The sequence below is a fragment of the Ahaetulla prasina genome, chromosome 6 (genome assembly GCF_028640845.1).
Source record: "Ahaetulla prasina isolate Xishuangbanna chromosome 6, ASM2864084v1, whole genome shotgun sequence".
NCBI classification, from domain to species: Eukaryota; Metazoa; Chordata; class Lepidosauria; order Squamata; family Colubridae; genus Ahaetulla; species Ahaetulla prasina.
This window is the reverse complement of record NC_080544.1, coordinates 103,528,887-103,555,931: the sequence shown is the minus strand read 5'-3', so window position 1 is coordinate 103,555,931 and position 27,045 is coordinate 103,528,887. Positions and strand designations below refer to the sequence as shown.

General features: G+C 44.5%; 1 protein-coding gene across 1 annotated transcript in view; it reads left to right on the top strand.

The window, feature by feature from the left end:
- Positions 1-27,045, top strand: part of MCF2L2 (MCF.2 cell line derived transforming sequence-like 2) — a 297,446-nt gene that overhangs the window by 207,839 nt on the left and 62,562 nt on the right. The window contains exons 16-18 of the mRNA XM_058187136.1: positions 21,601-21,667; positions 22,669-22,784; positions 26,056-26,125. Of these exons, the coding sequence (XP_058043119.1) occupies positions 21,601-21,667; positions 22,669-22,784; positions 26,056-26,125 (253 nt within the window). The remainder of the gene's footprint in view (positions 1-21,600; positions 21,668-22,668; positions 22,785-26,055; positions 26,126-27,045) is intronic.

The following is a 27,045-nucleotide window of genomic DNA, read 5'->3' as shown; positions in this document are numbered from 1 at the left end:
TCACACACAATGTAAAAGCAGCTGCACTTCACACTTCACACAGCCACAAAAAGCTCAAAAACCAACTTTCACACTTTACACACACACAACTAACACACACACACACACACAATATGCCACATACAGCTTTCTGAGATTTTGTGTGTTTGTGTAGTTAGAGTGAAACACTACAGAAACACACCAAATCTCAGAAAGCTGCACAAATATTTTATTTTATTTTATTTTATTGTGGATTTCAAATCCCAGAGTCCCTCAGCCAGCAAAGCCAGCCAGTTGATCACCGAGGAAATAGATTAGCTGAGCGATTGATTCTGTCTGGCTGAAACTGAAACTGCTTTTGGGCTGGAAAGAGAGCCATGCGTTCATCAGTAATCAGGTAAGTGCCTTAGAATCTCTACTCTTATTTGTAGAAAACATGTTTTCTACAAGTAAGAGTACAAGTAAGGTTCTGCTGTTTTTTACTTTTAAAGGCCTGTTTCGGCTGAAGCAAAATAGGCTTTTAAAACTAAAAAAAAAAACAACCTCTGCAGATGGTACGGCTCAGCAGAGGCAGGGGGGCGGGGCCAGGGATTTTTGCTACCGGTTCTCTGAACCAGCAGCCGCCATCGCTACTGGATCACGCAATCCCGTCCGATCCGGGAGCATTTCATCCCTGACTTCAACTTTGCTGGCTGAGAAACTCTGGGAGTTGAAAGTCCATAAGTCTTAAAAGAGCCAAGTTTGCAGACCCTTGGCTTAGGAGAATGATATCGCCCTGCGGTCAACGATTGCTTGGGGTCTACCAGATGAGAAAGCATATTCTATAGGACAGCCAAAACCTAGATCAGGTTTTTCCCACTTTGGCTACTTTAAGAGGTGTGGATTCCAGTTCCCAGAATTCCCTGGCAAGCTTTGGGGATTCTGGGAGTTGAAGTCCATGTATCTTCAAGTTGCCAAGGTAGGAAAATCCTAGCTAGACTCAGTGAAGTTCACATTGCCTTACCTAGCCTTTCCCCAACTGTGTTCTTGTCAGCCCCATCAAAGTAGAAAACATGAAATTAGGTTAGGAAACAAGAAAGAAAACAGGAAAGGTCAGGAAAGAAATTTCTCTAAAATACCAATTTACTGAAAAGCTGCCAGCTTTTTCTCTTTCCTCCTTCTTACATCAAAGGGAGTCAAGGTAGACTCACTTTCTTCTTTTCCCAAGCTTAATTCATGTTTTGCTCGGTGTCACATTCCTTTTCCAAAACCATCCCTGTGGCACTCAACAGCTCTCCAGATATATCACAGTACAAGTTCCCAGAATTCCTAAATGTTATGGTCAATTTCTAGACAGGAATTCAGGGAGTTTTAATCTGATATTCCGGAAGGGCAATAGGATGGATACAGAATGGATATTTGATTTATAGAAAGTAGATCAAATTGGAGGGAATAGGTGAAGTCCGTGTTTTAGTGGTTCTATCTATATCTATATATCTATATCTATACAGGTAATCCCCAGGTTACGAGTGTTCCCTTAGTGATCGTTGGAAGTTACACAATAAGCACCCACTAGCGTTTGCGAACAAGTCCCGAAACTAAGAATCCTGCAGCACCACGGCAGTTGTTTGCTCTTACGAACAACCGCAGAGGATCTGCAACATTCATCCTGCATGTTCCCAGCCGAAATGGAGCTTCCGAGGGGCGGATCCACCCCCAGAAGCTCCAGTCACGCATCCAGAGGCCTCCCCCACCCGTTGCAGCTTCCGGCTGAAATGGAGCTTCTGGGGCCGAGGCTGGCCTCCGAGGCTCTGTTCGGCCTATCTGCCTGCCTGTCTGTCCGTCTCCCTCTCTCTCTCTCTCTCTCTCTCTCTCTCTCCTTCTCTCTCTCTCATCTATTTCTATCTATCGATCTCGATCTATCTATCTATCTATTTATCTTATCTGTCTATCTATTATCTAGACAATCTCTCTCTCTCTCTCTCTCTCTCTCTCTCTCTCTCTCTTTCTATCTATCTATCTATCTATCTATCTATCTATCTGTATCTATCTATCATCTTCTCCAGAAACACTACACTACTAGCCAGAGCATATAAAACATTTGCTAGACCAATTCTTGAATACAGCTCACCTCTCTGGAACACATACCTCATTTCAGACATTAACACAATTGAGCGTGTCCAGAAATATTTTACAAGAAGAGTTCTCCACTCCTCTGATTACAACAAAATACCTTATACCACCAGACTTGAAATCCTAGGTTTAGAAAATTTAGAACTCCGCTGCCTTCGACATGACCTGAGTTTAACTCATAGAATCATCTGTTACAACGTCCTTCCAGTTGAAGACTACTTCAGCTTCAGTCACAACAATACACGAGCACACAATAGATTTAAGCTTAATGTGAACTGCTCCAATCTCGATTGCAGAAAATATGACTTCAGCTACAGAGTTGTTATTGCCTGGAATGTACTACCAGACTCTATGGTCTCTTCCCAAAATCCGCAAAGCTTTAACCAAAAACTATCTACTATTGACCTCAACCCATTCCTAAGAGGTCTGTAAGGGGCGTGCATAAGAGCACCAATGTGCCTACTGTTCCTGTCCTAATGTTCCCTTTGATAGTATCCAATTTCATATAGTTATTACATACTTATGATTATATATATGCTTTATATAGTAGAGTTTTTCATGCTTATGCTTATAAATACTTTTTTTTTTATTTGCATTTATATCCCGCCCTTCTCCGAAGACTCAGGGCGGCTTACACTATGTCAGGCAATAGTCTTCATCCATTTGTATACTATATACAAAGTCAACTTATTGCCCCCTAACAATCTGGGTCCTCATTTTACCTACCTTATAAAGGATGGAAGGCTGAGTCAACCTTGGGCCTGGTGGGACTTGAACCTGCAATATTGCAGGCAGTTGCTGTTAATAACAGGCTGCATTAGCCTGATGAGCCACCAGAGGCCCTTATACTGTTGTGATAAATAAATAAATAAAAATAAATCTAGCTAATCTATCTTTCCTATCTATCTATCTATCTATCTATCTATCTATCTATCTATCCATCCATCCATCCATCCATCTATCTAATCTATCCAATTTTTATAGCCACTCTACTCAACTAAGTGACTCTCAGGTTCAAGGGGATTGAACATACCAGTAATCTTATGAGTTACTCCTTTGGAAGTCCCTTAAAATGGGACATTCCATACAGGAGGGATCAGTTTAATTCTAGTCTAGGGCAAAGGAAAATGTCTACCCACAATGGTATTCTACCAAGAAACTGTAATGCGGTGGTTCCCAACCTTTCCGGCTTGGTGGACCGGCGGAAGGGGGAGAGGGAATGGTTCCGTGTGCAGTGGAAATGGAACTACACATGCATGCTTGCCTGCCACTTGCACGGCCTGGTTATGAACAGGCCGTGGCCTGGGAGTTGGAGACGCCTGTCCTAATGGACATTTTTAACCTGGACAATGTCAACTTGACAGCCAAAGTTGAAGCATGTTGTGACCCAGGCCCAAGTAGGTAGTAAGAAACTCAATCCGTGAAAAAACAAACAAACTTTATTCAAACAGCTGAGAATTACTTCATTCCCAGCATCGTTCAACTCAAATTAAAACAAATGCCTTCCAACACAAATTCCTCAGTTCTCCCGCAAACCTTGGTCCAATTAGGCAAACTGCCAAAGGCCTTTCTTGGCAAACGTTCACAAGTCACAAAAATAAAGGCAAGAGGTAGATGAAGCAGAAGACGAAGCTACCAATGTTGTTTTCCAGCAAAGCTCAAACGCCGGTGCTGGTCTGTTTTAAGCCTTATGGGAGGGGCCAATCATCTCTTGGCCCTACTCTCGAGTTGTCCTCTTTGCTTGAGCTGCTCTGGCCTTCTGGCAGCTCTTCTCATGTGTGCATTAGGAATAGGCTCCTCCTGTTCCTCTGCCTCATTACTATCAGTCTTTGGAGGCTCTGGAGTCCGCACCTCACTTCGCGATGGCCCTGGCTTCACCTCGGCCTCATCACTGTCCAACTCCGTTGCCCGCTTCATAGGCTGTTGATGGACCACAACAAAGCCCTCAGCTTAGGAGCTATCCAGTCTGAGTTTCTCTGAACTCTGTACTCAAGGTGAGTACAAGTAGGAACGATGCTTATGATGTGGCTGGATTAAAGCCGAAAGGACATATGACCTGTGATGCACTCAAAGGCAAAAGGGAAGTTTAGGGTTGCAAATATATGTATATGTTCATTTATTCATCAGATCTTCTACTGAAATCAAGAACATCTTAGAAAAAATGGAGTCACCGTAATTATTAGCAAGTCATTGCTTGGATATAATCTCTCCCCACCCATCTCAAAATATAGAATGATTCCCATTTGAATCCAAAGTAAGCTTATCGATATTACTGTACTTCGAGTGTACGTTTCAACAGACACAGAGAAAGTAAAAGGTGAACAGTTCTGTTGCAACCTGTTGACCCAGTGCCAAAACCAATTATCATTTTAATTATAGAAGACCGAAATGCTCAAGTTGAAAGTAAAATAGAATCTGGAGTCATAAGAAAAATTGGCCTCAGTCTGGGTATGAATAGAATAGAATAGAATAGAATAGAATAGAATAGAATAGAATAGAATAGAATAGAATAGAATAGAATAGAATAGGCCAAGTGTGATTGGACACACAAGGAATTTGTCTTGGTGCATATACTCTCAGTGTACATAAAAGAAAAGATACCTTCATCAAGGTACAACATTTACAACACAAATGATGGTCAATATATCAATATAAATCATAAGGACTGCCAGCAACAAAGTTACAGTCATGCAGTCAAAAGTGGAAGGAGATTGGTGATGGGAATGATGAGAAGATTAATAGTAGTGCAGATTTAGTAAATAGTTTGACAGTGTTGAGGGAATTATTTGTTGAGCAGAGTGATGGCGTTCGGGAAGAAACTGTTCTTGTGTCTAGTTGTTCTGGTGTGCAGTGCTCTATAGCACCGTTTTGAAGGTAGGAGTTGAAACAGTTTATGTCCTGGATGTGAGGGATGAATGAATGAATGAATGAATGAATGAATGAATGAATGAATGAAGCAGGACTAATAGTATAGGGCAGGGGTCTCCAACCTTGATCACTTTAAGACTTGTGGACTTCAACTCCCAGAATTCCTCAGCCAGCTTTGCTGAATTCTGGGAGTTGAAGTCCACAAGTCTTAAGGTGATCAAGGTTGGAGACCCCTGGTATAGGCCCAATAAATTTTAATGTTTATAGGAAGTGCTTTTTTTTTCTCAGTAGCCTAAAGGAAGCCTCTATACATGTACACCAGTAGATAGGCAACCCTGATATTAAATTGACTATATACTCTGTCTGCGAGCAGAAATGGAGAAGCTCTGCTCAATCAGCCAAGAACAAGACCTGGAACTCACTGCGGGAATTCAAGTCACAAACCCTTTCTTGCCAAAATACAGCTCAAACTAAAGAAAATGAGTTAAAAAAATAAATAAATCAGCCCATCAAGTTTCAACTTCAGTAACATTCAATTTGATGTATAATGGTGTCAATATTTGAATAGAATAGAATAGAATAGAATTTTATTGGCCAAGTGTGATTGGACACACAAGGAATTTGTCTTGGTGCATATGCTCTCAGTGTACATAAAAGAAAAGATACCTTCATCAAGGTACAACATTTACAACACAAATGATGGTCAATATATCAATATAAATCATAAGGATTGCCAGCAACAAAGTTACAGTCATGCAGTCAAAAGTGGAAGGAGATTGGTGATGGGAATGATGAGAAGATTAATAGTAGTGCAGATTTAGTAAATAGTTTGACAGTGTTGAGGGAATTATTTGTTGAGCAGAGTGATGGCGTTCGGGAAGAAACTGTTCTTGTGTCTAGTTGTTCTGGTGTGCAGTGCTCTATAGCATCGTTTTGAAGGTAGGAGTTGAAACAGTTTATGTCCTGGATGTGAGGGATGAATGAATGAATGAATGAATGAATGAATGAATGAATGAATGAAGCAGGACTAATAGTATAGGGCAGGGGTCTCCAACCTTGATTACTTTAAGACTTGTGGACTTCAACTCCCAGAATTCCTCAGCCAGCTTTGCTGAATTCTGGGAGTTGAAGTCCACAAGTCTTAAAGTGATCAAGGTTGGAGACCCCTGGTATAGGCCCAATAAATGTTAATGTTTATAGGAAGTGCTTTTTTTTTCTCAATAGCCTAAAGGAAACCTCTATGCATGTACACCAGTAGATAGGCAACCCTGATATTAAATTGACAATATACTCTGTCTGCGAGTAGAAATGAGAAGCTCTGCTCAATCAGCAGGAACAAGACCTGGAACTCACTGCAGGAGTTCAACTCACAAACCCTTTCTTGCCAAAATACAGCTCAAACTAAAGAAAACGAGTTAAAAAAATAAATAAATCAGCCCATCAAGTTTCAACTTCAGTAACATTCAATATAATGGTGTCAATATTTGAATAGAATAGAATAGAATAGAATTTTATTGGCCAAGTGTGATTGGACACACAAGGAATTTGTCTTGGTGCATATGCTCTCAGTGTACATAAAAGAAAAGATACGTTCATCAAGGTACAACATTTACAACACAATTGATCAATATATCAATATAAATCATAAGGATTGCCAGCAACAAGTTATAGTCATACAGTCATAAGTGGAAAGAGATTGGTGATGGGAACTATGAAACGATTAATAGTAGTGCAGATTCAGTAAATAGTCTGACAGTGTTGAGGGAATTATTTGTTTAGCAGAGTGATGGCCTTCGGGAAAAAACTGTTCTTGTGTCTAGTTGTTCTGGTGTGCAGTGCTCTATAGCGTCGTTTTGAGGGTAGGAGTTGAAACAGTTTATGTCCAGGATGCGAGGGATCTGCAAATATTTTCACGGCCCTCTTCTTGATTCGTGCAGTATACAGGTCCTCAATGGAAGGCAAGTTGGTAGCAATTATTTTTTCTGCAGTTCTAATTATCCTCTGAAGTCTGTGTTTTTCTTGTTGGGTTGCAGAACCGAACCAGACAGTTATAGAGGTGCAAATGACAGACTCAATAATTCCTCTGTAGAATTGGATCAGCAGCTCCTTGGGCAGTTTGAGCTTACTGAGTTGGTGCAACCCCCCACTAAAACCCAAGACAGAGAGCAAGAAAATGGCACAGCCCTCCTCCCATATATAAAAGGCACCACAGACAGAATCAGCAAGATCCTCCACAAACATAACATCAAGACAGCATTCTGCACAAACAGAAAAATATCCACCATCCTAAGAAACCCCAAAGACAAAATTGAGTTAGAAAATCAAGGAGTATATGAAATCCCATGCACCGCCTGCCCCACCACATACATTGGACAAACCAACAGAAGAATAAGTGCACGCATTGAAGAACACAAGAACTCATTCAAAAAAGAGGAACCAACTTCTTCCCTGGTCCAACACTTTAAAGTCACAGGACATGATATTGACTTTAAAAAGACCAGAACTATCGCCAAAACTGAACACTTTAACAACAGAATAATCAGAGAAGCCATTGAGATAGAAAACGCCCACACAGCATGAACAAACGAGATGATACCTCCGCCTACCAGCCATTTGGAAACCCGCCTTATTGACAAACGAGTCCCTAACACGAGGAATGACACCAGACCCACACTCACGAGGTCCACACAGGATGTCACCACCACACATCCACCCAGAAAGCAGACCCAAACCCACACTGATCATGAAGCACGACCAAGGACCAGAAGCCAGACCGCAGCTGCAACATTAGCCATTCCAAACCCCTCCAATCCATACATGCAGCAGACTGACACCCACTATGAAGATGTAGCACGACCACAAAGCCAAACAACAATTATGCAGCTCACCAGCTCAAATCCCCCTGCAGCACAGACTAGACTGAGCACAACCAAGCCCCCACCCAAACAGGACACACCCCCAGCCAATCAGAGCACAAAAAAAACCCCATCCAATCAGAGCACAGCCAAGCTCCCACCCAATCAGTTCAAACCCCCACTAGCAATTAAAAGGAAGAAACAGCTGCGATCACACATTGCTCCCAGAAGCACAAAGCTGAAGTCTGAAGATGACGAATGAGACTTTGTCGAAACGTTGCCAAGACACTTCCAATTTTACACGGGAGAAAACCCGAACAACCAAAGACCTACATACAAACACCCGTGAAAACCTCAGAAAACAAATATATATACATTAATATATATATGTTCCTCTTGGCTTCTAGTGCTCGCTAAGAAAGGATTTTTCAAAATAACCGTCAGATCATTAATATTTTATGTACAGTATATTAACACACTCTGATGCTAAGGAGTTAGACCAGGGCTGTCCAAACTTGGCAACTTTAAGATTTGTGGACTTCAACTCCCAGAATTCCTCAGCCAGCTTTGTTGGCTAAGGAATTCTGGAAGTTGAAGTCCACAAGCCTTAAAGTTGCCAAGTTTGGACACCCCTGAGTTAGATATTCTACTCCCCATCCCCATCTGAAAAGTTCCAACTGCCACTTGCCTAATGCTGCTACCGTACAAAAAGACCTTGACTATGTTACACACGCACAAAAAAGACGTTGACTATGTGACAGAATGGTCAAACAATTGGTAACTCCAAATCTCAACCAGCAAATGCTCTGCCTTACATATTGGCAAAAAAAATCAGAACACAAAATACAAGCTGGGCGGATACGACCTCGTAGACAACCCTCAATCTGTCAAAGACCTTCATCTCAAATGATCTAAGTGCCGGAGCTCACTGTAACAGCATTGCCAAAAAAGCATTAAGAGTTGTTAATCTAATCTTGTATAGCTTCTTCACCGGGAGTATTGGACTGCTAACTAAGGCATACAAAACTTTTGCCAGACCAATTCTTGAATACAGCTCATCTATCTGGAACCCGCACTGCATATCGGACATTAATACAATCGAACGAGTCCAGAGATGTTTCACGAGAAGAGTCCTCCACTCTTCTGCTCACAACAAAATACCTTATGCCACCAGACTTAAAATTTTAGGCTTAGAGAATTTAGAACTTCACCGTCTTCAGTCCGACCTAAGCTTAGTACATAAAATCATTTGCTACAATGTCCTTCCTGTCGATGACTACTTCAGCTTCAACCAAAACAATACACGAGCACACAATAGATACAAACTTATGGTAAATAGTTTCAAACTTGATTGCAGAAAATACGACTTCAGTAACAGAGTGGTCAATGCCTGGAATACACTACCTGACTGTGGTTTCTTCCCCAAACCCCCAAAACTTTAATCTTAGACCAGGTGTCTGCAACCTTAAACACTCAAAGAGCCATTTGAACCCGTTTCCCACAGAAAAGAAAACACAAGGCGCCACAAAACCCATCCCATGCCTGACTATTTCTTGAGCAGCCACAAAACTAGCATATGTAGTTGAATTAAACATTCTTGTTTTTCTGAAACTTTTCTTTTCTTGGATTTATCCATGGTTGGCCTACCGGGGGTTGAAAAGCTCAATAAATCGCATGCCGGTGGTTGTCGCACATTGCTGGTTGTGATGGATATTTTGAATGATGAGCCGCAGCAGAAGGGTGAAAGAGCCACATGCGGCTCCAGAGCCGCAGGTTGCTAACCCCTGCCTTAGACTGTCTACTGTAAACCTCACCCCATTCCTAACATCTTTAAGGGCGTGCATAAGCGCACTAGCGTGCCTACCATCCCCGTCCTAGTGGAGAGGAATTCCACAACTGAAGCCCTGCTCCCATTTTGTAGATTCTGATTGATCCTTGTAGGCATCTGTGCGCTCAGCCATGAATCTTGTGGTCCCCAGGATCTGCAATTTCTGTAAGATGCAGGGTGGCCTTCTAAGCACAGAATTCTGTGTGTCTTAGTGCTAATATTGCACTCATTTCAGGGCTGAAACTCAGCCGGTTCTATCCGGATCGGGCAATGTGGTAGGGCCGACTGCGCTAAGCCCCGCCCACCATGCAGACGTCATGCGACAATTTTCAGCCTCTGCGCATGCACAGATTTGCAAAATGGTAGGGAACGTAAGTGAATTTCACCCCTGACTCATTTCTGCATCAGGTTCAGACCACACTATTTTCACATTTGTCTCCTTGGTGGGAGCGCTGTTATCGTTTCATCTATAGGCGTGAATTTTTTTTGTACACTCCTTTTGCTAGATTGTTTGTTGTTATTGTAGCAGTGTTTTGTAGAGGCCGGTGTTCCATCTCACATACTTTTTCTGCCTCGGCTCAAAGCTATTCCCCTCGAGGCCTTGTTCCCTCAAACAGCACGTTCTGCAAGATTCTGTTCTATTTTGCAAATGTCTTGGTTTAGTTTGCATTGGATTCTGCAACTGAACTCTGAGTGAAAAATTGCCTTTGGCGATTTCCTTTGTTTCCCCCCCGCCTAAAAATAATATTTAATTTCACCTATTCTATTTATACTTTCCATCCAGCTTCTTGGTGAAAATAAAGAATAATAGAATAGAACAGAATTTTTATTGGCCAAGTGTGACTGGACACACAAGGAATTTGTTTTGGTGCATATGCTCTCAGTGTACATGAAAGAAAAGAAAAAGAAAAAAAAAACTTCATCAAAGGTACAACATTTACAACACAATAGGTTGCAATTTAACCCTTAATGATAGCAACAAAAAGTTACAGTCATACAGTCGTAAGTGGAAAGAGATTGGTGATGAAAACGATGAGAAGATTAATAGTAGTGTAGATTTAGTAAATAGTTTGACATTGTTGAGGGAATTATTTGTTTAGCAGAGTGATGGCCTTCGGGAAAAAACTGTTCTTGTGTCTAGTTGTTCTGGTGTGCAGTGCTCTATAGCGTCGTTTTGAGGGTAGGAGTTTAAACAGTTTATGTCCAGGATGTGAGGGGTCTGTAAATATTTTCACGGCCCTCCTCTTGATTCGTGCAGTATACAGGTCCTCAATGGAAGGCAGGTTGGTAGCAATTATTTTTTTCTGCAGTTCTAATTATCCTCTGAAATCTGTGTAATAAAGATAAATAAAGTAACCAACAATATTCCTAATTTACTATAGCAATAGCACTTAGACTTATATACCGCTTCAGTGCTTTACAGCCCTCTCTAAATGGTTTACAGAGTCAGCCTATTTGCAGTCCAGTAATGTATTTTACCCGCCTCGGAAGGATGGAAGGCTGAGTTAACCTTGAGCCTGGTGAGATTTGAACTGTCAAATTGCAGGCAGCTGGCAGTCAGCAGAAGTAGCCTGCAGTACTGCACCCTAACCACTGCACCACAATATGACTTATGTGTCGATTTTTGTGCACCATAGGCTAGGATCTGTACCAGGGGTGAAATCCAGCAGGTTCTGGAGAACCGGTAGCGGAAATTTTGAGCAATTTGGAGAACTGGCAAATACCACCTCTGGCTGGCCCCAAAGTGGGATGGGAATGGAGATTTTGCAATATCCTTCTCCCAGGAGTGGAGAGGGAATGGGGATTTTACAGTATCCTTCCTCAGGAGTGGGGTGGGAATGGAGATTTTGCAATATCCTTCCCCAGGAGTGGGGTGGGAATGGAGATTTTGCAATATCCTTCCCCCAGGAGTGGGGAGGGAATGGGGATTTTGCAATATCCTTCACCCAGGAGTGGGGAGGGAATGGAGATTTTACAGTATCCTTCCCCAGGAGTGGGGTGGGAATGGAGATTTTGCAATATCCTTCCCCCAGGAGTGGGGAGGGAATGGGGATTTTGCAATATCCTTCCCCCAGGAGTGGGGAGGGAATGGGGATTTTACAATATCCTTCCCCTGGAATGGGATGGGAATGGAGATTTTGCAATATCCTTCTCCTGCCACACCCACCAAGCCACTCCCACCAAGCCACACCACTCCTACCAAGCCACGCCCACAGAACCGGTAGTAACAAAATTTGGATTTCACCACTGAATTGTACATGGGGGATGGGGAGTGGGTCTGACCAGAACTGGGTGTCACCAGAATAAAATATTTTTTCTTAAAGCCCTTCCATTCCCCCCCCCCCATTAGCTGTTTCTATCTAGATTCTAGATCAAGGGTCTCCAACCTTGGTCTCTTTAAGACTTGTGGACTTCAACTCCCAGAGTTCCTCAGCCAGCTTTGCTGGGAGTTGAAGTCCACAAGTCTTAAAGGGATCAAGGTTGGAGACCCCTGATCTAGATTGTCCCATTGCATCTATAGGTAGTCATTGACTTACAATCATTACTGACCGCTCAAAATTACAACAGCCCTGAAAAAAGTGACAAACATTTTTCACGTTTATGACCGTTGCCACCACCCTCATAGTCACATGATCAAAATTTGGACACTTGGCAACTGACTGAAAAAGGTTGTGAAATGAGACAGAATTCACTTGTCTCACTTAATAATGGAAATTTTGGGCTCAATTATGGTCGTATGTCAAGGACTACCTGTTCTCATAAAGCCACTGAGTTTAATTTTATATTTCCAAAGATCAGTAGTTGAAGAAGGGGCTCTGAGGTTCATGCAAGCTACACATAATCCATGCAAATTAGAAAAGCATCTGTGGTAAAACATGACTCCATGATCCACTTCTGCCTCATATAGTTATTTTCCTAGTTACCTCAGTGCTTCTCCCCTCTGAGCATTAGTTCTGAAAGAAATGAATGGCTTTTCTTTTTAGAAATTCAAAACAACACATTTTCTCATGGGGAAGGAGGATTACATTACATGAAACTTATTTCGAAATTCATCAGTATCCTTAGTCTGTTTGTAACTATCTAAAATTAACATTCCAATTACCTTTTTCCTGTTTATTCCGTTCCCCCCAAAACAGCTTTTTAAAGTCCTTACCAGGGGAGAAATACAGCAGGTTCTGACAGGTTCTGGAGAACTGGTAGCAGAAATTTTGAACAGTTTGGAGAATCGGTAGCGGAAATTTTGAGTAGTTCAGAGAACTGGCTGGCCCCAGAATGGGGTCGGAATGGAGCTTTTGCACTATCCTTCCTCCAGGTGCGGGAAGGGAATGGAGATTTTGCAGTATCCTTCTCCCAGGAGTGGGGAGGGAATGGCGATTTTGCAATATCCTTCCCCTGCCACGCCCACCAAGCCACGCCCATAGAACCGGTAGTAAAAAAATTGGGATTTCACCACTGGTCCTTACCCTTTGATCTAAAACTTCAGAGTCCACACATCGCTCCCAGATGGCCCTGGCCCCACGGATGTGTTTGTAACTATTGTATACAGAAAGTGTCATGGTTTAACGTATAATAATTTAACGAATGGTTTCCAAGGAACATTAGATGGACTGAACGATGCAATCAAGCCATCCTTACATGATTTTATTTACCATGATTTATGCATCTTTAAGGCATAAACTGTAGTTTTTCGATACCTTGGTGACTGGTTTCTGCCAAGCTACAACTGACCAAACCTCGTTATGACTTAGTAGGATATGTGAACCCGATCTAAGAGCCAAGCACAGAGAATCATCCAGAAATGAACCTGTAGCTGCCTCTTGAGATCTTCCTGTTCCCAAATCACAATGGGATAAGAAGAAGTTTAATGTGATGTGTGAGACCAATTCTAATCTCCAATGGAAATATATTTCTTGCATGTTTGTGATGGTTGAGTGGTCATTCTATTACCTGTTTAGGTAAAAAAAATACTGACTTAATTATTGAAATTCCTTTGCCACTGGAATTATTTTTCTATTTATGATATACATACTGTTCTTAGATCACAGACCGTCAGCACTGGTGTGACAAATACGGTCGGTGTAAAATTTAACATTCCTTTTAGTCACATCAAATTGCACCTTCTTTCTCTTAAAAGATGAGCCAAGAGGTCACAAGATTGCCTAAGACTGTGATGGTGAACTTATGGCATGTGTGTCAGGTGTCGCTATTTACGAGCGATCGCACACTCCGGTCCCCCGATAGTTTCCCGTTCCCCGAGTGGCTTAAATCCTCAGAAGCTGGACCTTCGCCTGATGTTATGCAATGCCAGGTCCGTTATAAATAAAGCCCCACTCATCTCCGATCTTATACAGGAGGGGGGTGCGGACCTGATTGGCATTTCGGAGACCTGGTTGGGCACGGAAGGGGGGGTTCCCCTGATAGAGATGTGCCCACCGGGTTTCCGTGTGTTTCATCAGGCCAGGGCCCAGGGTAGGGGTGGGGGAGTGGCGGTTATTATCAACGAGAGTCTTGAGCCGAGGGAGATCACTGTACCACAGATAACCGGATGTGAGTCCCTCCTCGTTAAGTGGGGCCGTGGGATGCAGGTGGGTGTACTGATCACGTACCTAGCTCCTTGCTACGTGACAGATTCCCTGCCTGAGCTGTTGGATGTGGTCGCTGGGACGGCAATGGAGATCCCCAGGCTTATGGTCATGGGGATTTCAATTTGCCGGTGGGGATAGCATCCACATCAGCTCGGGAGTTCATGGCTTCCATGACGGCCTTGAACCTGACCCAATTAGTGAACGACCCCACTCACATCGGGGGAAACACTCTGGATTTGATTTTTGTCTCTGGACAGTGGTTGAATGATCTGGAATTAGGGGAGTTAGTTATTAGACCCTTGTCATGGTCAGATCATTCGCTCCTTCAGCTAGACTTTCGAACCGCCGATCCCCGCCGCAGGGAGACGGAACCGACTCGCTGGTTCCGTCCCAGGCGCCTGATGGACCCTGAAAGGTTCCAGACGGAGCTTGGGCTATTCCCTGAGGATTTGGCCCACAACTCGGCTGGAGCTCTGGTTGCCGCCTGGGATCGGGCCGCGGCTGGCGCCTAGATCGAGTTGTCCCTTTGCGGCCTCTGCCCCGGTGCCGATCTCGTTTAGCCCCTTGGTCCTCCGAGGGGCTGAGGGAGATGAAGCGCCGGAAAAGACGCCTAGAGAGTATCTGGAGGGCCAGCCGATCCGAATCTGACCGGACACTAGTTAGGTCTCAAATTCAGACCTATCTTGTGGCGATGAGGCTGGCAAAACGGGAGTATTTTTCCAACCTCATTGCATCAGCAGATAATCGCCCAGCCGCCCTGTTTAGGTGACCGCTCGCTCCTCCATCAGGAGCGGTAGAAGATCCCTTAAAGGGTCGAGCTGAGGAATTTGGACAATATCTGTTTGATAAAATCGCTCAGATTCGGGAAGGGTTGGACACAGACTGGGTGGATCCGGACGGGTGAGGGAGGCAGGTCTTGATGTTATTATCTGGGATGAGTTTGATCCTGTGATCCCTGAGGACATGGACAGGTTAATGGGGAGATTGAATGCGACCACATGTTTATTGGACCCGTGTCCCTCCTGGTTGGTATTGGCCACCCGGGAGGTGACACGAGGCTGGCTCCAGAAAATCGTGAACGCTTCTTTGATGGAGGGTGTTTTCCCTGCCGCCTTGAAAGAGGCGGTGGTGAGGCCCCTCCTCAAGAAGCCTTCCCTTGACCCAGCTAGTTTAGCAAATTAACGTTCCGTCTCCAACCTTCGCTTTTGGCAAAGGTTGTCGAGTGTGGTTGCACGACAGTTGCCCCAGTACCTGGATGAAACTGTCTATCTTGATCCATTCCAGTCCGGTTTCCGGCCTGGTCACAGCACGGAAACAGCCTTGGTCGCGCTGGTTGATGATCTCTTGAGGGCTCGGGACAGAGGTTGTTCCTCTGTCTTGGTCCTATTAGATCTCTCAGCGGCTTTTGATACCATCGATCATGGTATCCTGCTGCGCCGACTCGAGGGACTTGGAGTGAGTGGCACTGTTCATCGGTGGTTCTCCTCCTACCTCTCCGACCGGTCGCAGACGGTGTTGACGGGGGGACAGAGATCGACCCCAAGGCGCCTCTTATGTGGGGTGCCGCAAGGGTCGGTTCTCTCGCCTCTTCTGTTCAACATCTATATGAAGCCGCTGGGTGAGATCATCCGTGGTCTTGGGGTGAGTTGTCATCTATACGCTGATGATACTCAGCTCTATATTTCCACCCCTAACCACCCCAACGAGGCTGTTGAAGTGATGTCCCAGTGCCTGGAGGCCGTACGGGTCTGGATGGGGAGGAACAGACTCAGACTCAATCCCACCAAGACCGAGTGGCTGTGGATGCGGCGGCCCGGTACAGTCAGCTAATTCCATCACTGACCATTGGGGCGAACTATTGGCCCCCACGGAAAGGGCTCGTAATCTGGGCGTCCTCCTGGATGCACGGCTGTCTTTAGAAGATCATATGATAGCCGTCACCAGGGAGCCTTTCATCAGGTTCGCCTGATACGCCAGTTACGCCTTTCTGGATCGGGCTTCCTTATGCACGGTCGCCATGCCCTTGTTACATCCCGCCTGGACTACTGTAATGCTCTCTACATGGGGCTCCCTTGAAGTGTGCCCGGAGACTCCAACTGGTCCAGAATGCGGCTGCTGGTGATAGAGGGAGCACCTTTGGCTCCCATGTAACACCCTCCTGCGTAATCTGCACTGGCTCCCAGTGGTCTTCCGGGTTCACTTTAAGGTACTTGTCATCACCTTTAAACGCTCCATGGCCTAGGGCCGGGATATTTACGGGACCGCCTACTGCCACCATTAGCCTCTCACCGACCAGTGCGCTCTCACAGAGGGACTCCTCCGGATACCGTCAGCTAAACAATGTCGGCTGGCGACCTCTAGGGAGGGCCTTCTCTGTGGGGCCCCTACCTCTGGAACGAGCTCCTCTGGGGCTTCGTCAACTCCCGATCTCAAGTCCTTCCGCGAGCTGAAGACGTTGCTGTTTCGAAGAGCAGGACTAGCCTGAATGTAGTTTTTTAAATTGGGATTTTTAAAAAAGGGGTTTAAATGAGGTTTTAAATTTGTATTCAAAAGTCAGAGCATCAATTGAATTCAACTATCTATTCTTTAGCTGTTTTTAATCTATTATATGTTTTCTGTTGTTGTTGTTTTTTGTCTGTGAACCGCCCTGAGTCCTTCGGGAGAAGGGCGGTATACAAATATAATAAATAATAATAATAATAATATCAGTGGGCATGCGAGCTCAGCTCCGGTGTGCATGCACGCGCTGGCCAGCTGATTTTCAGGCCTTCTGGGCCCACCAGAAGTAGGGAAACAGGCTGTTTCCTCCCTCCGAAGGGCCTTTGGGGGGGGGAAGGCCCGCTTTTCTCTCTCACCTGGCTTCAGAGCCTGTCTAGGAGTCTGGGGAAGGCAAAAATGGCCCATTTGCCAACTTCCGGCCCCACCGGAAGTTGGCAAATGGGCCGTTTCTGGCATTCAGAGGACCTTTGGGGTGGTGATTCCTAGAGAAGCCCTGGAGGCTGGGGACAGCAAAAAACGGGCCTTCCGGTCCCACTGGAAGTTTGCAAATGGGCCATTCCTGGCATCCAGAGGACCTCCAGGGGGGTGGGGAAGGCCGTTTTTGCGCTCCCCAGGCTCCTAGAAAGGTTCTGGAGCCAGGTGAAAGAGAAAAACGGGCCTACTGGGCCATCGTGTGCCGGTAGTGGGTGGGGGGGTGTCACACACTCGTGTGCGGGGAGGGGGTGCATAGAATTATGGGTGTGGGCACACAGGCGCCCCCCCCGCCCCCTCCTTCCTGGCACATGCTGTCAAAAAGGTTAGCCATCACTGGCCTAGGAGCTTAGAAAAACATGGCAATATGTGCACACCTGACAAACAGAGAAACACAGAAAACTGACCACGGAAAAAAAGACTATCGAGTCTGTCCTTTGAGCTTATTTCGGGGTTTTTTTTGTTTTTGTTTTCTTTTTAATTGATTTAGTCATTATTTTTAATAATTATTTTTACATTTTATTTATTTCCATCTTCTTCGGCTTACTCTTGTTCTACGGCACGAACCGCATTTTTAAAATTTAGAACGTGCAGCCTCTGAGCTTTATCGTTTGCTTATATTATACTGTTATACTAATTCATAACAATGCCTTCTGGGTTGCACTTTGTTGTCTTTAAATCCCTACATGGCCTCTTTGAGAGATCATCTTTTCCCAATTACATCTATCCATTCCACCAGAGCAGGGAGGCTGGGAATAGCAATAGCAATAACACTTGGACTTGGAATGGAGTAGAGTAGAGTAGGATAGGATAGGATAGGATAGGATAGGATAGGATAGGATAGGATAGGATAGGATAGGATAGGATAGGATAGAATAGAATTCTTTATTGGCCAAGTGTGATTGGACACACAAGGAATTTGCCTTTGGTGCATAGGCTCTCAGTGTACATAAAAAGACAAGATGCATTCATCAAGAATCATAGGTACAACACAGGGCTGGGTTCCACTTACCTTTACTATCAGGGCCTCTGGTGGCTCAGCAGACTAAGTCTGTCTGTTATTAACATAGCTGCTTGCAATTACTGCAAGTTCAAGTCCCACCAGGCCCAAGGTTGACTCAGCCTTCCATCCTTTATAAGGTAGGTAAAATGAGGACCCAGATTGTTGGGGGCAATAAGTTGACTTTGTATATAAATATACAAATAGGATGAAGACTATTGCTTAACACAGTGTAAGCCGCCCTGAGTCTTCGGAGAAGGGCAGGATATAAATTCAAATTATATATATAAAAAAAGTTTGCAACAGGAGTGTGCACGCGCTTCTGCGCATGTGCAGATCACCCATGATGACATCGTGGCAGGTGGGCGGAGCCTTCCGCCAGTTTTACTACTGGTTCTATAGAACTGGACCAAACCAAGAGCAACCCATCACTGGTACAACACTCAATGATAGTCATAGGGTAGAAATAAGCAATCATAGGGTAGAAATAAGCAATCAAATCATACTAGAAAACAATCAATATCAGTATAAATTGTAAGGATACAAGCAACAAGGTTACAGTCATGCAATCATAAGTGGGAGGAGATGGGTGATGGGAACTATGAGAAGACTAATAGTAATGCAGCTTAGTGAATAGTTTGACAGTGTTGAGGGAATTATTTGTTCAGTGGAGTGATGCAGTTTGGGAAAAAACTGTTCTTGTGTCTAGTTGTTCTGGTGTGCAGTGCTCTATAGCAACGTTTTGAGAGTAGGAGTTGAAACAATTTATGTCCAGGATGCAAGGGGTCTGTAAATATTTTCACAGCCCTCTTGCTTCAAAGTGCTTGCTTGCTTTATTTATTTATTTATTTATTTATTTATTTATTTATTTATTTATTTATTTATTTATTTCGATTTTTATACCGCCCTTCTCCCGAAGGACTCAGGGCGGTGTACAGCCAAAAGTAAAAAACAGACAATACAATATACAATTTAAAATACAAATTAAAAAACTTATTTTATAATTGGCCTAAAAACTTTAAAATATATAAAACTAAAACCCCATTAAAATTAATAATAGAAAATTTAAAATCGAAAAAATTTAAGCCAGCCCCGCGCGAATGAAAAGATATGTCTTCAGTTCGCGGCGGAAGGTCCGAAGGTCAGGTATTTGGCGTAAACCCGGGGGAAGCTCGTTCCAGAGTGTGGAGCCCCACAGAGAAGGACCTTCCTGGGGCCGCCAGCCGACATTGCTTGGCGGACGGCACCCTGAGAAGTCCCTCTCTGTGAGAGCGTACGGGTCGGTGGGAGGCATGCGGTAACAGCAGGCGGTCCCATAAGTACCCAGGCCCTAAGCCATGGAGCACTTTAAAGGTCGTAACCAAAACCTTAAAGTGCACCCAGAAGGCCACAGGTAGCCAGTGCAGTCTGCGCAGGAGCGGTGTTACGCGGGAGTTACGCAAAGCTCCCTCTATCACCCGCGCAGCTGCATTCTGGACTAACTGAAGCCTCCGAGTGCACCTCAAGGGGAGCCCCATGTAGAGAGCATTACAATAATCCAAGCGAGAGGTAACGAACGCATGAGTGACTGTGCACAAGGCATCCCGATCAAGGAAGGGGCGCAACTGCCGAAGCAGGCGAACCTGGTGGAAGGCCCTCCTGGAGACGGCCGTCAAATGATCTTCAAACGACAGCCGTTCATCCAGGAGGACACCTAAGTTGCGCACCCTATCCTTTGGGGCCAATAACTCGCCACCGACAGTCAGTATTTATTTATTTATTTATTTATTTATTTATTTATTTATTTATTTATTTATTTATTTAATCACATTTATATACTGCCCTATCTCCCAGGGGACTCAGGGCGGTTTACAGCCTAATAAAAACAGAGGGTTTACAGCCCTCTCTAAGTGATTTACAGTCAGCATATTTCCCCCCCGAACAATCTGGGCCCTCATTTTACCCACCTCAGAAGGATGGAAAGGCTGTGTCAACCTTGAGCCTGGTGAAGAGATTTGAACTGCCAAATTGCAGGCAGCCGGCAGTCAGCAGAAGTAGCCTGCAGTACTGCACTCTGACCACTGCGCCATCGCAGAATGTTAAGGGGAACCCTCTCTTAAGGAGATCCATCTGGTGGGACTATGAAGAAGGGCTTTCTCTGTGGTGGCCCCCTCCCTGTAATCATCCCTGCAGAAATAGAATTGTGCCCCCCCCTCTTTTGAAAGATTCCAAAGACCTGGTCTTGCCAAAAGGGTGATAATGGAGCCCATCAAGTGGTGGTTTGATTGTTGTCACCGGAAAGCTTACTGGGTTTTGTATTCAGGGTTTTGTTTCTGTAAGCCCCCGGGAATCACCATGAGTGAGTTGATTGGCCATATACAGGTAGTCCTCAACATAAAAACGTAATTGAGCCCAGCATTTATGTTGCTAAGTGAGAAATTTGTTAAGTGAGTTTTGCCCCAATTTTATGACTCTCTCTGCCACATTTGTGAAGGGAATCATTGCCGTTCTTGAATGAGAAACACGGTTGTTAAGCGAATGGGGTTGCTTTCCCCATTGACTTTGCTGGTCCGAAGGTCGCAAAAGCGGATCACATGACTTTGGGATGCTGTGAGTCAGCTGTCAAGCCTCCAAATGTAAATCGTGTGACCGTACTTTTTTTCACCAGAAGTGTGAAAAATGGTCATAAGTCACTTTTTTCAGTGCTGTTGTAATAAACGGTCACTAAATGAACTGTTGTAAGTGGAAGACTACCTGTAAATGTTCTTAATAAATAACGTCTGAATATTCAGGCACATCCTCTCATTTATAGCTTTGTTATCTCATTACAATGCTTCTTACAAATATTAACTTTCTCTCTCTCCCCACCCCACTTTCCCTCTCTCTCTCTTTCCCTCTCTCTCCCTCTCTCTCATTTTCCCTCCCTCTCGCCCTCGCCCTCTCTATCTTTCCTTCTCTCTCTTTCCCTCTCTCTACCTCTCTCTCTCCTTCCCTCTCTCCCTCCCTCCCTCCCTCACTCTTTCTCTCTCTTTCCCTCTCTCTCCCTCTCTCTCCCTCTCCCCTTCTGTCTCTCTTCCTCTCCCCCTATCTCTCTCCAATTTCCTCTCTCCCTCCATTTCCCTCCCTCTCCCTCTTTCTCCCTCCCTCCCTCTCTTTCCCCCTCTTTCTCTTTCACTGTCTCTCTCCCCCTTCCTCTCTTTCTCTCTCTCTCTCACCCTCTCTCTCTCTCTTTCCCTCTCCCTCCCTCTCTTTCTCTCTTTCCCTTTCTCCCTCTTTCTCTTTCACTGTCTCTCTCCCCCTTCCTCTCTTTCTCTCTCTCTCTCACCCTCTCTCTCTCTCTTTCCCTCTCCCTCCCTCTCTTTCTCTCTCTCTTTCCCTTTCTCCCTCTCTTTTTCTCTTTCTCCCTCTCTCTCTTTCCCACAGCCATATAATAAATGAACTGATAGAAACTGAACGTGCTTACGTGGAGGAGCTTCAGAGCATAATTGAGGTACGTTGAGAAACATGAGTGTTGAAGCTGAAGTCAAAAGCAGCACAGAGACTTTTGCCTTACTCCTCCTCAGAAGCGTCAATAAAACGATATGATTTTATTGGTGAATGCATGTGGACCTACAGACTTGCTTTTTAAAAGTGGCGCCTCCTCTCATCTATTACATGATTCTTTGCTTTTGCAAAAGTTCAAGTCCCAAACTGCCCCAACGTGGTTAGGACAACCTCTGCTTCAGAACTTTAAAATAAACGTGTTAAGTAGATGTATTTATTTATGAAATTGACCCTTCTGGTGCCCTAGGTTAAATTACTGAATTCTGGGAGCTGAAGTCCATACATCTGAAAATTGCTGATGTTAAAAAAGACTGATCTTGGCTTAGTGGCTAAGACGCTGAGCTTGTTGATCGAAAGGTCGGCAGTTCAGCGGTTCGAATCCCTAGTAAGGGGGTGAGCTCCCGTTACTTGTCCCAGCTTCTGCCAACCTAGCAGTTCGAAAGCATGTAAAAAATGCAAGTAGAAAAATAGGGACCACCTTTGGTGGGAAGGTAACAGCATTCCATGCGCTTTTGGCGTTTAGTCATGCCGGCCACATGACCATGGAGTCGTCTTTGGACAGCGCTGGCTCTTCGGCTTTGAAACGGAAATGAGCACCGCCCCCTAGAGTTGGGAACGACTAGCACAAATGTGCGAGGGGAACCTTTACTTTTACCTTTAGGTTGATAGAGAATACATGATGAAAACCAGACAAATTTGCTTATATTGTAAAATGAGTACAGATGGTGGAATTCACATCTTTGAGTTGCAAAATCTGGATTCCTTCGGTGTAGAATTTATCTACTTTGAGTTCAAAGGGAAGGTCCAGATTTAACATTTCTTAAGCAATCTCAGAATGGAAAAATTGACCGGAGGGGCAGGAAGAAGATATTTCTCTGCTTCTGATATTTTGCTCATTACTCATAGTTTTGTTCCCCTCTCGCTGTTCTCTTTCTTTCTCTTCAATAGGGCTATGCGTCAGAAATGGACAATCCTGATTTAATTCACTTGATCCCAGCTGTAGTTTTGAACAAGAAAGAAGTTCTTTTTGGAAACCTCTCAGAAATCTGTGAATTTCACAACAGGTTTGTGGTGGGACGCCGAATGCAGTTGTAAGGTGTTTCTTAAAGGACGTGTCTTTTAGAGCAGGGGTCTCCAACCTTGGCAACTTTAAGACTTGTGGACTTCAACTCCCAGAATTCTGGGAGTTGAAGTCCACAAGTCTTAAAGTTGTCAAGTTTGGAGTCCCCTGTTTTAGAGGCCATAAAACAGGGGTGTCAAACTCGATCTCATTGAGGGCCGCATCAGGGTTGTGTTTGACCTCGGGGGGGGGGGCAGAGTGTGTGTGTGGCCAGGGTGGGCGTGGCCAGCTCAATGTCACTCACGTGGGGGCACCTGTTGTTGCCTGAGCACTCTGCTAGCAAAAACGGGCTTCCAAGCTCCGGTTTTGGCTGCGACAGCTTCCCACAATCCTCTGCCAGCAAAAACAGAGTCTCGGCTTGCTCAGCCACGGTTGTGTCAGACGCCGTGAAAATAAACAAGCCAACTTGGGTTTCTTTCCGATAGTGACTTCTTTTATTGGGTCTGCTACAAACCGAGTCTCAAGAAAAGTCGAGGTCTCTCTGTATAAAGTCAGCGCTGAGAGCTTCTGCCTCTCAGCCCCTTTTAAACATCCCATGCTGCTCAGGCCCCGCCCCATGGCTGAACTGCTCCATTGATTGGACGACCGGCTGCTCTCTCCCTCCTCGTCTGACAGCCTCAGCTGCCACGTCATCTGCTAAATCCCGGAACTAAAGCAGCTCTTTCTAATGCTCAGCCCTCATCTCCCTCTATCCCAGTCGCCAGTGTGCTGGTTCCTTTCTCATGCTTGCCAAACGTAGATCCCTGCAGCCCTCAAACAAGTCCTTGAAATGTCATCTCTTTGGATCTTTGATTAGGGGCTGCTCCCATGATCCAGATCACTGTAGCGTCATGTGCCGAGCCGGAGCTATGCTCGACACAGAGCTCAGGAAGGCCATGTGCACCCCACCCCCAGAGCTTCGTTTTCACTGGCAGAGGTACTGCAGACTGGTCGTTCACTATTTCCAGGGTGGACTGTGGGCCAGATCTAAGCACTGCGCGGGCCAATTCCAGCCCCTGGGCCTTGAGTTTGACACCCCTGCCATAAAACATCAGTCCTAAATAATTACACTGACTGCAATCCATGGACTGCAACAACTGGCTACCTGCAATATAAGGAAATAATATAGCTGGATATTTTAAAGCTCACATGGATGGTACATAACAGTACATACAGTCATTATGACTTTCAAACTTTAGTTCTTAGGTTCCCTCCTGCAACCATATAGATCAGGGGTGAAATCTAAAAATTTCCCCTACTGGTTCTGTGGGCGTGGCTTAATCGATTGGCATGGCTTGGTCGTCAGGTGACTGGGTGGGCGTGGCTAATAGCAATAAATAATAAAAATAATAAAGTACACAAAACAATAAGAGGCAACAAAAACCAATTTTCACACTTCACGCACACACAACACAACACAACATAACTGACTAACACACAATGCACCTCACCCAAAATGGCCCCTGCAACAAGCAGGAACCTCACACAGCCACAAGAAACTCAAAAACCAACGTTCACACTTTATACACACACAACACAACACAACAGACTCACACACACGCACACACAAAATGCCACATACAGCTTTGTAGATTTTGTGTGTTTGTGTAGTTAGAGTGAAACACTACAGAAATACCAAATCTCAGAAAGCTGCACAAATATTTTATTTTATTACATTATATTTATATTTTTAGATAAAAGCAGCTAAATTTAAAACTTTCTTAACTTTCAATTGCTATGTCTAAAAAAAAATAAAACTCCTTAAAAAAAGCCCAATTAACTATTTTTTAAAGCTTCCCCCACCCCCCAGTTACTTACCCAATTGAAGGGACAAGGCAGGCAGATTGAGTTGCTCACCGATGAGCTGGATTGCAGGCAGGCAGATTGAGTTGCTAGCTGATGCAATTGATTGCAGCAGCCAAAGTAAGGCAGGAATAGCGATCAGGTAGCTGCCAAGTAGGCAAGTGGGGACCGGGCAATTGGGAGGGCATGGGGGGGGGGAGGGATTTTTGCTACCGGTTCTCTGAACTACCTACCCCACATCGCTACCGGATTGCCTGATCTGGTCCAAACCGGGAGCATTTCACCCTTGCCGTGTGCCGAATCCAGCCCTCGGGACTTGAGTTTGACTCCCCTGCCATAAAACATCAGTCCTAAATAACTACACTGATTGCAATCCATGGACTGCAACAACTGGCTGCCTGCAATATTTTTAATATAAGGAAATAATATATCTGGATACTTTAAAACTCACATGGATGGTACATAATAGAATAGAATTTTTTATTGGCCAAGTATGATTGGACACACAAGGAATTTGTCTTGGTGCATATGCTCTCAGTGTACATAAAAGTACATAAAAGAAAAGATAACATCTACATACGGTCATTATGACTTTCAAATTTTAGTTCTTAGATTCTCTTCTGCAACCATATAGACATGAGGGTCATCCAACAAAGCTGTTTCCACGGAACCAAATTTTGCCAGATAATTTTGTGAGCGGTCCAGACAAGCTGCGTTTTCCTTTACAGCTGAATAAAATATAAAATAATAACAACATTTTACAATCAACGTGCACATCCAGGACTAAATTTCTGGGCCTGCCAACAATGTGCTCTGGAGTGAGAATAAGGTTGGCATTGCTGCACTTGAGAACTTGACCTGCTGAAAACTGATATATTATCTAGTTTGGTAATGAAACATCTGCATGAAAACAACCAAGGACCCCTTGGTAGAACGTTATCTAAATGAGTCAGCAACAGCCAGCAATCTTAAACAGCATCTCTGTCTTTCTCAGCCCCGTGACTTTGCTTAGCCGCCATTTCACTGGAAACAATTGTGTTTGCTAAACGAGGACTGCTTAAATTCTCCAAAGCGGTGCAAAAATTATTGAAATGATACTCCGCAGACTTCAGTTAATCTTACTTGCCAGGGGACCTTGTAGCTTAAATTCTAGGGGAAAACCCAGGGGTGAAATTTAAATTTTTTTCCCTACCGGTTCTGTGAGCATAGCTTGGTGGGCGTGGCAGGGGAAGGATACTGCAAAACCTCCATTCCCACCCCCACTCTGGGGCCAGCCAGAGGTGGTATTTGCCAGTTCTACAAACTACTCAGAATTTCTGCTACCGGTTCTCCAGAACCTGTTAGAACCTGCTGGATTTCACCCCTGGGAAGACCTCCCCTGAAAAGCCACTTTTAAACTTTTGCTTTCATTTTTTTTTGTGTGTCCATTCCAGAATCTTCCTCAAAGAGCTGGAAAACTGCATAGAAAAACCTGAGCTTTTGGGTCGGTGCTTTTTAAAAAGAGTAAGTGAATCGTAGTGTTTCTGTTAAACTGTTTTCTTGACGGTGTTCTGACCAACTTCCTTTTACATCTGATACTCTTTTCCAGCTGGGCTTTCAGTGGGCAGCCAAATGGGAAGTCATGTGAGGTTAAGAAACTTAACCGTAACAAATAACCAAAGACATAAGAAAGATCACCTTTTTTTTCTTCCAGTTAGTTGGCAGGACAATGCTAGAGTTTTTCGTTGTCCCACATGTTTCCCCCACCGCCACCCCCCCATGCCTTTTCTTACTGCACAACTTGAAAAATTAAAAAAAGTAGTCCTTGATTTACGACCGATTGCTTAGTGACTATTCAAACTTACCACGGACCTGGAAAAAAGGGACTTACCCACACAGATTAAAACGTTCAATATTTAGGCTACCCCCACAGTCATGGGAGCTTAACGTTCGGCTTGCATTTACGGCCATTTGCAACATCTTGCAATCATAATTGGTGGGTGCAGTGGTTAGAATGCCATGTAGTGCAGTCGACTTCTGCCGGCTGCCTGCAATTTGGCAGTTCGAATGTCACCAGGCTCAAGGTTGACTCAGCCTTCCATCCTTCCGAGGTCAGTAAACAGGAAGCTCAAGGGCAAGGCCCAAGAGAGGGTATAAATAACCCTCACTCTCTACTCCATGTGGTCAGCTGCACCAGAACCTCAGGCCCATGTGGTCCCGTCCATCAATAAACCATCTTTCCAATGAGCCTCCATGTTTCCAGTGTCTTTCTCCCCTCTTGGAACTGAACCAGATGGAGATGTCTTTCAACATTCCCTTACCTCCCTGTTGGCTGGGTATTACAAAGTTTACAACCTATCCGAGATGCCTAAAAGGTAAAGGTTCCCCTCGCATATACGTGCTAGTTGTTGCCGACTCTAGAGGGCGGTGCTCATCTCCGTTTC